General features: G+C 39.9%; 2 protein-coding genes across 2 annotated transcripts; one reads left to right on the top strand and one right to left on the bottom strand.

The window, feature by feature from the left end:
* Nucleotides 1–239: 239 nt before the first annotated feature.
* Nucleotides 240–3,613, bottom strand: LOC147615234 (calnexin homolog 2-like). The gene is made up of 6 exons (XM_086779291.1): nt 3,343–3,613; nt 2,583–2,652; nt 1,157–2,280; nt 990–1,061; nt 772–894; nt 240–654 (listed from the first exon to the last, which is right to left on the bottom strand). Exons 1-6 carry the CDS (start codon nt 3,418–3,420, stop codon nt 472–474), a joined length of 1,650 nt encoding a protein of 549 aa, XP_086635417.1. The 5' UTR covers nt 3,421–3,613; the 3' UTR covers nt 240–471.
* Nucleotides 3,614–6,227: 2,614 nt separating this feature from the next.
* LOC147615233 (uncharacterized) lies at nt 6,228–8,198 on the top strand. Its single transcript, XM_086778972.1, has 9 exons — nt 6,228–6,437; nt 6,527–6,655; nt 6,739–6,825; nt 6,956–7,078; nt 7,179–7,241; nt 7,341–7,492; nt 7,587–7,715; nt 7,794–7,856; nt 8,057–8,198. Exons 1-9 carry the CDS (start codon nt 6,228–6,230, stop codon nt 8,196–8,198), a joined length of 1,098 nt encoding a protein of 365 aa, XP_086635098.1.
* The last annotated feature ends 6,804 nt before the right edge of the window (nt 8,199–15,002 follow it).

Raw genomic sequence — 15,002 nt, 5'->3', positions numbered from 1 at the left:
TGGCTTCCCAATGATGTCTCTGAAGGTCAACATATCCAGGCTGGAATGGCCAGTTCTTGAAGTGACCCCCTAGATCTCTCAGCCCATTCATCCGAGTACCAGCATTGAACACCCTTACATCCAATGCCTTAATAAATTTAAAAAATCTGTACACCAATCACTTCCATGTCCCTGCTTATAACCGGAATAACATTTGGAGAAGATAATCTATGCGCAAATAATAATTAAACACACTCATATGAGGCACAAAACTTGGCAACTGAGTAAATCAAAGATAGAACTTGATACAACGGTGCTGCTAGAGAGCTCTTATTCACCTCTGCTACATACATGGGTAGAATACCTCGCACCACCAGCTGATAGTTAACCTCTCTAGCTATGCCAAAATTGGAAATGGATGCGGCAAAGCCTTCTCATCCTTCTTAAAACCTCTTAACTAAGATAGTTAAGAGTTCCTGCTTACAGCTGTTTTCATGTCTCCCTTCTTGTTCTCCGATGGCGAGTCCCAGATGCTCCTTCTCCATCTTTCTCAATTTCACCCAGAGGTTCATCTTCTGTCTCTGCAACAGTCTCTGTTGGCTCATCCTTGCTTTCCTCAGCAACATCATCAGAGGCAGAGATATCCTCTTTTTTTGCTCTCTCCACAGGGACCTCCTGAACAAGAGAAGATTAGTAGCTCTTCATTGAGTTAAATTTGAATTGATCGGCATGGGTAAAGCACCAAGGTTACTGACAAATGCATTAACAAAGTGGCCTCCATGTTGAACTTACTGTCTCTGCGAGGTGTTGCCTGCCACAAAGAAGCTTATATAGAATGAAAGCAAAGAACAACACGAGTGCTGAAAGAACACCGACTGTGACATTCAAATTCTTCTCTCCTTGTTCAATTAATTCCTGAAAAGATGCACCATGCATTCCCGTCATACATTAGATGTAATTGCAAAGAAATTGTGTGATTAAACATGCAATATAATCCACAGTTAACTTACAGTGAGCTGAGATTTATAGGGTGCCAGGAAAGGGACATCTGCAATTGCACGCAATGAGTCGAACACCTTCTTCTGAGACAAGCCAAAGGAAACATGTTGACTCCAAAACAGGACACCCCCCGGCTGGGGGACCACCACCCTAAAGAAAGCATGCAAAGTACGATTACCTTGATTACATCAAATACTCCAGCCTCCACAGGTGGAACAACTTTCTCCTCTTCCTTTTTCTCCACATCATACTTGACCTTCCAGGTCTTTTCCCTGTATTCTTCAGCCTCCTCCTCATCACTTGTAATCAGAATATTATCAAACAAAATTCCATCCTGCATAGTCCAGATCTCAATTCCAATTGCAGCAATTGGCTCCAAATCTGGATGTTCAAGTTCAAAATACTCTGGATTTGGGATCTGCTGTGGCTTCCAAATACCCTTGTAGCTGGGATTGTCAATCATAGGGGCGTACCATTTGCCTTTATATGCAGGATTCTTTTTTGTGGGCCTCTTCCACTCACCGCAGCCTGGGGCTTCCTCACATCTTGGGTTTGCCATTTTGGGGGCCTCCCATTCTCCATCTTCTTCATCATCCCAGTCTTCTGGCTTGGTAGCTTCCGGATCCTCGATCTCCTCTGGTTCATCATCAAGCCATCCCTCTGGTTTCTCTGCATCTGAATCCTCAATGTCCATGGGCGCCTCCTCATCCCAGTCATCCGGTTTTTTAGCATCAGGATCTGGAATTTTGGCCCTCTCATCCCAATCCTCTGGTTTCACATCATCTGGGTCAGGAATTGTTTTTGGAGGAACAACAGGGGGCTCAAAATCAGAGGAAAGAAGATCTGCTGTTTTCTTCTCTTTCCCATCGATCAAAATCTTCAGGGTGTTGTTGGGGTAAATCACAGCTGAATAAACATGAGTAAGTTTGTCACCAATAGGAGATGGTGGGTTTTTGAGATGGTGTTCCACATAAGCCCCCGTTTTTGGATTCTTGTGACGGAAGATGAAATGAACCTTGTTTGTTGCCCCACATTTATCAGGCCCAAACATGATGGAGTAGGGGGATTCATTGTCAAACTGCTTTGAGACCCACCCTGCCTCCTGAGGGAGTAAAAATTTCAGATAAGCCCCACCACATTCGAGCCCATTCTGCAGCCGGAGGTCATACTGCAGAACAGCAGTGCTCTTCTTCAACTCTGCCGGTTCTGACAACTTGACAGCAATGCCATACTTTCTAGCCTTTTCACTCACAAGAAGTCCGTAATCTTCATGCCCCTCACTTATTTCATGCTTCCATTTACCTGTTCCAAAGAAAACAATGCTCTAAATTTCATGGAATGGATTCATCAGAGACCATAGACAGGTCTGTTCATGCAGCTGAAAAGGTTGTTAAACTTTTGAAAGAGCAATTGCCACAGGACTTGGATCAGAAATTGGTGTTAAAATTGTGATAGAATTACCTTGAGACAAGCAATAGAAGCCCAAAATATGAGTTTAAAAAATTGGGTTATACATATATATATATATATATATATATATATATATATATATATATATATATATACAGCAAATCGTCTCCATAAAAGGGAGAAAAGAAAGAAACCTTTATATTCGTCTCTCTCTGATGCAGTCCATCGCCCCTCCCAAGGCTCCTCAAAGGACTCGTAAAACATCTGCTTTGAAGAACAAGCCATGGAAAATGATTAGACAAATCAAGTTAACTTCGTTCATGCTAAGTTTCTACTCTGCCTTTTGAGATTTGAATCCTCAAAATTTTCTCATGTGAACCAAGGTGGCAGATGTCAGGCAACTGGTTTCGCCCGGAAATGTCTGAACCGACCTTCATATAATTATGATCATGAAAGCACACCCTTATATATGATGAAATATGATAAATCAAACAAATCTCCTTGTAGAGGAACCAAATCAAAGCAGCATAATATCCACGTCTAAGAAAATCTGAGAAGCTAAGGTCTGATTATTGCGAAATAAATCGGAAGCCACATCTATGGCGAAAAAAAAACTTAACGTGACCATCAAAGGCCTGCAGAACACCATGGAAGCCATATCCATGACGAGCCCAGACCAGACGAAAGGCTTTTTTTCCAACAAAATAGTATTTGCGAAAAATACAACCTTCTCCACAGATTTGCAATCAGAGTTTCAGCACCTTTTTTTCTGAAGATTTGTCAGTGATGGAGCTTGAAAATGCTCTCGTTTTGCAGGTTGGGTTGGAACAAGGAAAGAAAAAAGCAGATCTGAGCTCAGCGGATGGGATGATCCACAAAGCAAGACAAACAAAAGCAGAAAAAGCCATCAAACACGGAGAGAGAGAGAGAGAGAGAGAGAGAGAGAGAGATGACCGGAGACGACAGCACCGTTGTTGCGAGAAGGCCGAGGGAGAGGACGCAGATGCAGCAGGCCAAGGTCGCGGGCGCCATGGCTAGGGTTTTGGCGAAGCTCGAATGGTGCCGTCCTGTTTTAACACTGAAGATCAGGTCATGTTATATGGACAACATTGTTTGTCGGGTTAATTAAAATTAGAGACTAGTATTGCACCGGCGCATTGCTGAGGTTCCAGAAAAGAACCATTCCCTCTCTACAACCATCTCTCTCTCTCTCACACACACACACATGACCCTCTCCCTCTCTTTGTCACGTACACACACTTTCAAATGTTGAAACTCTCTCTCTCCTCTTACATGCACACACATATACACACCTGCTCTCTCTCTCTCTCTCTCTCTCTCACACACACACACACATGCATACATTCCCTCTCTTCTTCCACTCTCCCAGACATAGAAGCGCTCTCTCTCTCTCTCACTTACTCTCTCTCTCTCTCTCTCTCTCTCTCTCTCTCTCTCTCTCTCTCACGCACACATACACATGTAAATATATAGTATATACAATATTATGTTTTAGATACATAAACCTATACATACTTAACCTAAACCTTTGTGCATATAAAAGTGTGGAGAGAGTTCATGTTATGTACTTAATTCTAATCCTTGGGATTAGATAGTTGGTTAGCAGTTGTAATTATTATATTGTTGATATTGGGTTTGAGCCTAGACCAGAGACTCTCACCATGGACTTGCAGATGGGGGTGAGCCTACAGGGGATGGTTTGCAGTCACAAACCTACAGAGCAGCAGCTGGGAGGTGAGGTAGCATACACCCCTTCTATCTTGTTGCTTGTGTTTAGGGAGATCTTTGGTGGGCCTTACAGTTAGTATAAGAGCAACCCTAATCACGAAAGTAGAAAAAACAAGGTTTGCATGTTTTTTTTCCCAGTCTTGCGTGTAAGTTGAATCCCAAGTATTTCTCTCTGCACCATATCTACATTTTGATCTCAATGAAAAGTATGCGATTTTTTTTGAATTTTTTGTCATGCATGTTGCATGGTGTAGTCATGCATGTCTAGTTGATAGAGGGAAGCATGCATGTGAGAGGGTTATGTGTGCAACCATGAGGTTTAGTTGCATGTGCTTGTGTACAGGCAGCCCAAGTAGTCGGGCTTATGTGGGTGTGCATAGTCAAAGGAAATACGCGGATATAAGTCTGCTATGGAACCATACAGGCAGCCCAAGTAGTCAGGCTTATGTGGGTGTGCATAGTCAAAGGAAATACGCGGGTATAAGTCTGCTATGGAACAATACGCAAGAAGCCTTTAGTTACCAGAAATGTTAACAAAGAGGGACATGTTATGCAATATACACAACATGATGATATAACATATACTTGATTTTCCATACGCCTTTGGTTCGCATATGTCCTCTAGCCTAGGATCATAGCAAATGTTGGATGGTATGTTGTGATGATAGGTGGTGATAGAGGGTTTCCTTACCTCGTTGCTATATCACACGGTGTCTTTAAGAGGCGCCTCAAGTGGGATCGACGGCTGAGATGAGCGCGCTGTTCTCAGCCCGTCGGATCACATGCGCGAAAAACTAAACTAGGACAAGGGCAGGTAAACTCGGAGAAAAAGGATCATACGTCTGAGATGAGCGGGCAATTCGTGGCCGTCGGATAACACCGCTAAAACCTAGCTGGTGAGGGATTTGGCGGACGACTGATTTGGAGACGGAGGATTTGGCGGTGCTCTCTTCTGAGGGATTTGGCGGAACATCCAGTCGCTTGCCTGCAGCCGCCCCTGCCCACGAGGAACGACGACCTGCACGTCGGCTGCACGTCCTCCGTCTCACAGAAGTCCGACGGCCGTGACCTACACAGCGGCTGCACGTCCTCCGTCTCACAGAAGTCCGACGGCTGGCGGTGATACAACGATTGACGTGCACGTCCTCCGTCAGCCGTCCATCAACGTTCCTTCAAACGCTATATCACTCGGTGCCTTCTTCTTGCAGTCTTCCTTGACCTTTTTTTTAATTTGTTTGGAGACATAGTTGAGAGTATCATCATTTGTTGTGTTCCAGGGAATACAAATACTTGTCATGCTTGCTAAGCAAGGTTCTTGTTGCTATGCTTAATGCATGCAGTAATATGTGTTCATGCATGCATGACACACTTACAGCTTTTGCCAGGGAATACATATAATTGTCATGCTTGCTAGGGTGCTTGTTGCTATGCTTAATGCATGCAGTAATATGTGTTCATGCATGCATGACACACTTAAAGCTTTTGCCTAGTTTAGTACACAGACCTAGTTTATCCGTAGTTTACTATACAGACCCAGTTTGAAAATCAGCCTTGTTTTAACGATGGTGCTTATTGCATGCATGCTTTATAGCAATGCTTGGGTTCACTTATTGCCATGATTAATGTCTTGTTGCCATGCATGTATTTTAGTAATATGTAATCATGCATACATGACATACTTAAAGCTTCAACCTAGTTTTAACCCTTGTGCACTAATTCTTGTAGTCTTTCTTTTTGCTAAAAGTATGTGGTACCAATTTGTGTATGTCACCTCTTTATATTGATGGTTCTTTGGTACTCATTGCTATTAGATGGCACTTGCAAACCCTCCTTATGAGGAGATAATTCTTCCTTCTGGGAAACTTGCTCGGCAATGTCGAGTCTCAGATACGTGTCCTAGATGGAACACGAACTATATCAAGAGAATTCATATGATTCGCCACTTGAAAGTCGACCATGGCTTAGAGGTGGATATCCCACTTCAAAAGACTGGACGCCCCTTGGGTGGTGGAATGCAAGGAGCTTCAAAGAGTGCTGCAAAGTAATCAAAGACAAGGTTTCTAGATGCACAACGTAAATTTCAAATCAACATGAAAAACAATGAAAAGAAACAAAGACTTTTGGCCGAAGATGCTTGGGAAAAGAAAGCTCCATCCAACTTGTCCAAGAGAGCCTATAACATGCAAAAGGAAGCATTCATCGAGGGATTTGTTGCTAAGGGCATGGAACAATACATGGAGAACAAGGAGAAACGCATTCAAGGGATTGAACGGCGCATTAAAGAGGGATATTCCAGACATGTGAGATTTTCTCTTGTCCTATTAACCTTAATTGTGAAATATATATATATCATGAATATTATTAAGCTCTCATTTTGCATCTTGTAGAGCGACGCAAAAAAGAAAGTGATGATTGTGATAATGATGATGGTGAAGTGGCTTCTCAACGGATGGAAAACCTCGATGAGGACATATTGACAAGCGACAAGGATGAAAATCAAAAAGAGTCTCCTCCTTTGGTATGCAAGAAATGATTTTTTGATTTTTTTAACTTGTTTGTTGTTTGTTTTCTTTACTTTCATAACATGCCACTCTCTTGAAGGAAATCATTAATGAGGCGAACCATGAGCATGTGGCTCCATCTCAAGTGAAGAAGAGACAAAAGTGTGTTGTTTTTTCTCCTTTGAAGGTAAAAGATGGATGTACTAGTTGGTCAGAGGGCTTCTGATGTACTAGTTAGTAAGAGGGCTTCTTTGTAAACATGGTACTAACCTTAAATTGTATTTACCATGAAACTTTGTAATCTTCCAATTCAAAAGACTCGATCAAAGAAAAAAGTTCAAATCCATGATAGTGAAGGCTCCTCACATGGAAACAAAAATATCGATGAGGAAGTGTCGATGAGAAATGTGGAATTCGAGGGAAAAGCCTCCCTTACAATGGTCTGAAAATACTACTCTTCAACCTTTGTACTACTTTATTTCTTGTTTTCCTTACACTAATATACATAAATATGCTTTGTTTCTTGTTTCCTCACTTTAGGAGAAAATTGTCAACAAGGAGGCTCATGTAGTGCTCTCTAAAAAAAGTAAGAAACGGAAGAAGGTAAGGGGTGGAAGATGTCTCTTTGTACACAATTTAAGAGTAGGCTTTATTTTAATACCATGGCTCCTTATGTCAACTCTTGTTTGTTTGAACTTGAAGGGGATGGCTTGCAATGTAAATGCATCTTATTTTGATATTAGCTCTCCGAGTGAGAGTAAGCCTTCAAATGTAATAATAACAATATCCACTAGTGAGATTAAGACGCACAATGTCTTGGGCAAGGTAAAAGATCTAAGTGCGGTCTATGAAAGGTATACTTTATATAACTCTATGGCTTGAATATTGAATTATCTTAACATATGCATGGTTTTAATCTACGCAAGGATTGATTTTTTGGTTATGTAGACTTCAACACGGAGAGACTATTCACTTACACTCTACACGTTGGGGATTCATTGCCGAGGTGGATGTGCAATTAGCCAAGTCAATCATGCATGTGGAAGCGTCTACTCGTGTGCTTAACCTATTTGCCATGTCGGTAAATTTTTTAATTCTGAAATATAGCTTTTGGATTTGCAGCTCAAAGAGGCTTAAAGCATGTTGATTTTGTAGGTGGATGGAAAAAACCCTACCTGTAGATGCTCTGGAGAAGGTTTCATTCGTGGATAGTTTGTGGTATGACTATGTGGCTTCACGGCGTCCCCAACGAGGAATACTTCATTGCAAAATTTCTTTGGACATATTGATCTGAGCAAGCATGTGTTCTTGTTTCTACCTCTAGTACATAGGTAAAGTCAATAGTTTACTCATATTGATGCATGTGTTCTTGGTTTTGTCATGAGTAGACAAAGCACTTACAACTTCATGTTTTTCAGGCACCACTGGACTCTTTTTGTGGTCTATAATTCCCACAGCATGAAGGTGAGAGGCTTGTCATCGAGAAAAAATATTCTCCTGCACCTAGACTCACTGCATGTAGGGAATTCGGGCGAGTATGTTTCCGTTGTGCAACGGTAAGACAAGAGCTTTACTTTGAAGTTCATGATCCATAATGCTTGGGTAAATGCTAGCTAACATTTTACATCTATATATTATTAGAGTTCTTGAGTCAATTTCTTCAAGTTGCACACATGGACCATTACAAGAGTCTCTTGCATGCCCATCCACTGGGTTTGAGTTGAAGTGTATAGAGGTATGTGAAAATTAATTTTGGCTTTCAATATTGTGTCCTTTATATAGCATGATATATGGCATTTTTGGGATTCGATCAATTGAGACATATGTAGATAAACGTTGTAGGTGCCAAAACAACCAAACGCAATTGATTGCGGATTTTATGTAATGGCATTTATCAAGAAACTAATCGATGGGAGCCTTATAGATACACCTCCACAGCATTGGGTATGCACATGCTTATTAAAAAGCTTCCTTACGAAATCTCTTGCTATGTATGAGCTAAATGTGAATTTGGTGTTCTAAACTTTAACATTGCTTTTTTCCTTGTGTAGCTATCAAAGAAGTGGTTCGACCATGGATATGTCATGAAGTTGAAGGAGGAGTTCAGTTCTTGGCTCAGCCATGTATTGGACGAGCATCTGCCCTTAGCATCGTGACCTTCTTAGTTTGCTATGTTAGTTTTTTGGGCACTTAGTCAATGGATGGCTTATGCCATTTTATGATATATGACATTGTATGTCTCCACAATAGTGAAGATAAGTCTTACTTTGGGATTTTATAGTTGGTACAAAATTACATTTCGAGATAAGTTGTACACTTCTTGAAAGGCTACACTTCCATGGAATGCTGAATGTTTTGGTTGTAAAGATTTTGTATTGGATGAGTTCAATACATGTGTCAATGCAGTAGTTATTTTTGGTTTACTCCTTGGTTATTACTTTATGCAAAACTGCGCTTTGTATCGATGTGAGGCGCTACTTGCAAACCTCATTAGCTTTACAAGTCTTCAATATCATCCATTGGCAAATTCAAAGGCAAAGTCCATTGTCCCTTACGCTATAAATATTACGTGAGACTTCCATTTGTACTTCGGCTTGTCCTAGTTTTTGCATAGTCCTAGTTTACTGCACAGTCCTAGTTTACTACACAGTCCTAGTTTACTACAAAGTCCTTACAATCACCATATAAACAATGAGAGAGATCATCCAAATGCTTACCAATGAGAGATCATACACACTTACCAATGAGAGAGATCATACATACATCCAATGCCACACAAATACTTCCATTTGTGCTTTGGCAGGTCCTAGTTTTTGCACAGTCCTAGTTTACTGCACAGTCCTAGTTTATGTGGAAAGGCTTACCAATGAGAGAGATCATACATAGATCCAATGCCACACAAATACATAGATCATACATAGGCTTACCATGTTTCTGCAAGCACAAGAATTAATGAAGTCCTTTACATAAGAAATAGGGATTCCATGTTGACGAATGTCAACACACCATGTTTCTTTAATGGTTTCAAGGGTTTCCTTTATCCCTCTATGATCTCCACACTCCAATATATTATGACATGTCATGACAATATTTTTCCATTCCTCTATGCATGATATCCTTAAATTTGGAAATGACTTTAACAAGGGAGCCATCTTGATTTTGATCCAAGCAAAGGTTTTCCTTCATTCGCCTCCATTTCTTCAGATCAAGGATTCCTCTAGAATCGAAAGTCTTAAGACTCTCAATGGTCATCGACAAATTCCCTTGAATAACATTGACCATCACATCATAACTTCTCCTATCAAAGGAGAAATATATAGGCGATAGATAAAGCAGTGGATTAAGTGACTCTTTGGCACTTTCTTCAATTTCTTTGCTTTCAACCCTTTGTGCAAAGAAACCATCCTCTTCTTGACTCCAACTAGATTCTTGGCTACTTGTATCAGGCACCAAGTATTCTTCGATCGTAGTTTGCTCACTTGGGCCATCTTCAATCCCACGATCTTCAATCCACAAGCTCATCCTACACACACATGGACATATTTAGAAAGTTATCATGTTTGAAAAAGGGAAAAAATTTTCTTAATATAATGCTATTCATCTATCCCTTTGACCGTCGTAGTTTGCTCATAGTCCTAGTTTACTACACAGTCCTACTTTCCCTACTTTTCTTAGTTTATTGCGCAGACCTTGTTTTTTGATTTTTCTACCACATATCAAATAGACTGAGTGATTTAGAGACAAGGGAGAGAGAGAGAGAGAGAGAGAGAGAGAGAGAGAGAGAGAGAGCAAATTACCTTCAATGTTTAGTGCTAAGCAAGCTTCTTTGAGTAAAAGGGATCAAAAGGGATGGTGGAAGGAACATATGACAAGGTGGAAGCGGGCATTTTTTGAATGACAATGAAAGACTCTCAAACCTGATTAATTGACCACTACATGCAACCAATAGATTTCATAAGAAGAAAATCTTGAAAAATGATTAAGATTCAAAAATCTCTAAACCCAATAGAGGTTTGGTTGTTTTGGCACTTACAATGTTTATCTTAATTTGTCTCAATTGATCCAATACAAAAAATGCCATATATCATGCTATACAAAGGACACACTATTGAAAGTCAATCCATAAAATCATCATTGTTGGCAACTTGGCATATGCGTTTGGAGGAGTTGTTGCATTGTCAATAAACTCCAAGTTTATGCATTAGTCGCATATGCCTTTGAAATGTTTCTCTCTCTAGTTATGTCAACCAACGCATTGTCTCTAATGACCATTGGGTTAACATTCAAACAAAACATAAGAATGTTTTCACATACCTCTATGCATGCCGAGTGGATGTTACGCTATATCCCTCAGACCGGAGCACCGCCAAATCCTCCGTCTCCAAATCAGCCGTCCGCCAAATCCCTCACCAGCTAGGTTTTAGCGGTGTTATCCGACGGCCACGAATCGCCCGCTCATCTCAGACGTACGATCCGCGATTGCCAGTTTAGCTGCCCTTGTCCTAGTTTACTTTTGCGCGCACGTGATCCGACGGCTGAGATCGATTCCCATTCGCGCTTTGCTTGTCCTAGTTTAGTTTTTCGCGCATGTGATCCGACGACTGAGAACAGCACGCTTATCTCAGCCGTCGATCCCACTTGAGGCACCTCTTAAAGACACCGTGTGATATAGCGACGAGGCCTTACCTTAGGGCATATTTTAGATGCACTTTTGTTTCATCTCAAATTTCAATATGAGAGATGCTATCACTTATTGTATGTGAGATAGAGTTCTTGATATAATTTCATCATTCTGGGATTTTATCTACTAGATGGGGCTTGAGTTTCTAATGCATGGAAGTGAGCAATTCCTTGGAAGAGTTTAGCAACCTTCGTATGGGATTTTATTGTTTCTTTCAAGAAACGATACTATTCTACCTAAAGGTAGCATTTCTCAAGACTATCCTTATGAGTTTCAATTGATGTTCTTAAGTTGAGAAGATGTACTTAGGATTTGGCCTGTTTTATATAAGTGTGATTTGCACAAGTGAGTTGCCACAAAAGACATTTTACTTGAGGCTGGATTGTCATACACAAGTGTTCTACACCTACCATAGCTCCAAGATTATGGGAGGAAATAACAAAGAATGTTATATAGGACAAATTGATGTGGTGTCCTAACCTGAAAGTTAGTGTCCTTTAGGTGGGAGACTAGTTGTGTCAAGGTGGGATTGGGAAGGAATTGATCACTCCAATTTAATCTTAGATCTAAAGGGGGTCTTATATGGAGGAATGTATCATGGTGGTATGGGACTCTAGGATCTTCTACATGCAGGGTTTCTCGATACATTTATATTCGTATTCGGTGGATGTGTGGATTGAGGGTAAGGCAGTTGATTTGAGAAATCAATTTACAGGAAGAAAGAATGAGATTGTGGATTGTAGATGATTGGAAAGAGTTTTATGTAGTTGCTTGGTATTTGCAATAGTGATTGGGTCTATATTTTTGGTAAAGCGGTTATGCTTTGCTAGTTAGGTGAAGCTTCTTTACTTCACAGAGATAATTCTGAGGATCTTCACTTGCGCGCATATATTTTGACGTCTATTGGCATGGATGTTTGAAAGGACTCCCTGGATAACAGATGTAATCAAAAAGCAAATTGATGGTCAACTTTTAGATGTAGAAAACATAGGAAAGTTCAAGGTGGATTGGCATCTTGGGGGAGATTTGAAGACAATTAAATGCATGATGGGTTGTGCTCAAGGCGCGACATCAAGATGGCCTTGTCCATACTGCAATGCTCAGATTGATATTCCTAGGCAGAAAAAGACAAATGGAAAAGGTATACAGTCCCCTACCCCAACCCCCCTTCCCCATCGGGGAAGAGAAGATAAATTTGTATTTTAAAATGCTATCACATGAGAAAGCAAGAGAGGAAATCAAAAGATTCCCTCCCCCCCATGGAAGAGAAGATAAATTTGTACTTTAAGCTATAAAAAATCACCACAAGTAAAACCATAATTTTTCTTGAGTTCCATCCAAAAGGGTAGCTACTCCTTAAGGTTCTTCCTCATTAATCAACGAACGAGGAGAATGTTGTGGGAACCATATTGGGGATCTCTCTCTCTCTCTCTCTCTCTCTCTCTCTCTCATGTGTCTTACCAGATATAAACATCATCTAGATGTAAAATGTTGAATGAACCATTACATTTGTATTGTATTAAATGTTATTGATTTAATTATGATTAAGCTCCTAGTGAAGTTGTGGATTTATGCAAATGGAGCTTAATTATGATTAAGCTCCTAGTGAAGTTGCGGATTTATGCAAATGAAGCATTCACTTTCACAAAAAAATATGTTTCATTAATCAAGACTGCACTCACCTCAAAACATAAGTTAAAGGTGAGAACCAACACAAGTGTTGGCACTTGTGTCACCCAATTTCTATTCATGTATAAGTAATTGTTTTATAAAATAGACATGTAAATCATTTGCAAAACCAATACAACCATTTAAGAGGAAAAGTAAAGTTGACAATATAGTTTTGCTTAGTGAAGAAACCTTTGTGCATGGATGTATGCCCGTGTGCATGTGAGTTGTACATCTATGCATGCATGCATGTGTGTATGTGCATACATGTGTGTGCTTATGTGTGCATGCATGCATGTGTGCGCGTGTGCATGCGTGCATGTGTGCACGTGTGTATATGTGTGTGTGTGTGTGTGTGTGTATGTGCACATGCGTGCATGCATGCATGTGTGTGTATGTGTAAAATACCATGTATATTATATATGATATTTAATTAATTAAAAATATATGTTTTCTTAACCTCATTAACTTACACATCACTTGATGTTGGCATATTACAAGTAAAAGATGTTGGCACAATTATTGTTGCCTTTAATCCTAGATCTTTTAAGGTATCCAATCTAATAGAATTAGAGGTAGTGTGTGTCACGGGACCCTATTGTACTTCTTGAAGAATTAATTAAAAATCTCACAAATTACATCATAATTGAAACAAAGACTTGAATTTAAATTGATAATTAAATAGTTTAGCATAACACAAGGTAAAAGAATTAGAATAACATCACCTTCAAAAGTAAAGGATAGAGAATACCACACAGTAAACCAGATTGGGTGCAATCTCCCCCCTCAAGCGTGTAGCTCCACTTCCATGACTTGAGTATTTAGAGAATTTTTTTCATAAAAATAGCCCAAGGAGCTAAGAATAGATGAGTGTACAAATTGGGCTTTCTTTTCTCACTTTTGGGGTATTGCTTTACGTATTTTTAATTATACCAAAATCCCTAAGGTTTGTACATATAAAAGCCCAAATAAAATTGCTAATGGGCCTTGTTACATAAAATAACTTTGTGCACATTTGCACATATATTAATCTTGTGCTCTCTTGCACATTCCATTAAGCTGAATCCTGCACAAATTGAATTAAACATATTTTTGTACGATTATTAATTCATCAAAAATATGATAAAATATATACCTGTAACAGTCCTCCCATTTGAGGAAGCAACTGTCCTCAGTTGCGTAAGAAAAATATCGAGAGAACAAGATTATTGATGTCATAACTTGCAAGGTAAACTCAAAGGTCCGAACATGGCTCAGAGGCACAAAGGCATGGCTCAGGGGTTCTTATGGACATGGAATACCAATCAAGAAAAACTCGTGCGACACCAAAATTGGTTATCGTCACACTGATTATCAAATAAAAAATAACATGTACAAAAAGTTTAATACAAAAGAAAAATGATCATCATCTTCACACCACCTCTCAATCCACCAGCCATACGACACCTCAATCGGTACCCTCATATAGTGCGACACCTTAATCGGTACCCTCGTATAGTGCGACACCTTAATCGGTACCCTCGCACGTCTTGTTGCTATACTCAGACGCTATCCACGTTAGTTAAACAATTAATTGAACACATCAATTAATCCCAACGTTGTCTTGAGATATAGACAACCTATAAATAATCAAATAACAGCCACACATATGTTTGCCAGGCATAAGAACCCCGGGAATCACCCCAACTGAAACAAATAGTGGAGGCCCACAGCATACCATATACGAGTGTCCCCGATATACAGTTGCATAAACGCATGAGAGGATGGCTTCATGATTGGTGTGCAAGACTAGATCTACACAAAATGTATATGTAGCGAACCAAATCAAATGAATGTATGTAATGTAAGACGAGTCTAAGTGTCCCATGCCACATAGGCACGTTGTACATACACGCATAGGATGGTAGAAGATAGAAGACATAAATGTGTATGAAGTAAGTATATGAAACCAATATGATGTCCCATACCACCAGATTAATTCCATACATCACTTCCTTAAGAATAGAAGTTTGAGG

The sequence above is a fragment of the Cibotium barometz genome, chromosome 40 (assembly GCF_041138505.1).
Source record: "Cibotium barometz isolate CiBa-2024 chromosome 40, ASM4113850v1, whole genome shotgun sequence".
NCBI classification, from domain to species: Eukaryota; Viridiplantae; Streptophyta; class Polypodiopsida; order Cyatheales; family Cibotiaceae; genus Cibotium; species Cibotium barometz.
Note: the sequence above shows the minus strand (reverse complement) of the source record. Positions and strands in the feature narration are given on the sequence as shown.

Bases quoted from the DNA above. Each gene is read 5' to 3' on its own strand.
- LOC147615234 (XM_086779291.1), bottom strand. From the start codon at position 3,420: ATGGCGCCCGCGACCTTGGCCTGCTGCATCTGCGTCCTCTCCCTCGGC. The intron at 895-989 runs GTAAGTTAACTG...GCATCTTTTCAG, and splicing joins CCTATAAATCTCAGCTCACT to GAATTAATTGAACAAGGAGA. The intron at 655-771 runs GTAAGTTCAACA...TCTCTTGTTCAG, and splicing joins GGCAACACCTCGCAGAGACA to GAGGTCCCTGTGGAGAGAGC.
- LOC147615233 (XM_086778972.1), top strand. From the start codon at position 6,228: ATGAAAAACAATGAAAAGAAACAAAGACTTTTGGCCGAAGATGCTTGG. The intron at 6,656-6,738 runs GTATGCAAGAAA...ACTCTCTTGAAG, and splicing joins AAAAAGAGTCTCCTCCTTTG to GAAATCATTAATGAGGCGAA. The intron at 6,826-6,955 runs GTAAAAGATGGA...CCAATTCAAAAG, and splicing joins TTGTTTTTTCTCCTTTGAAG to ACTCGATCAAAGAAAAAAGT.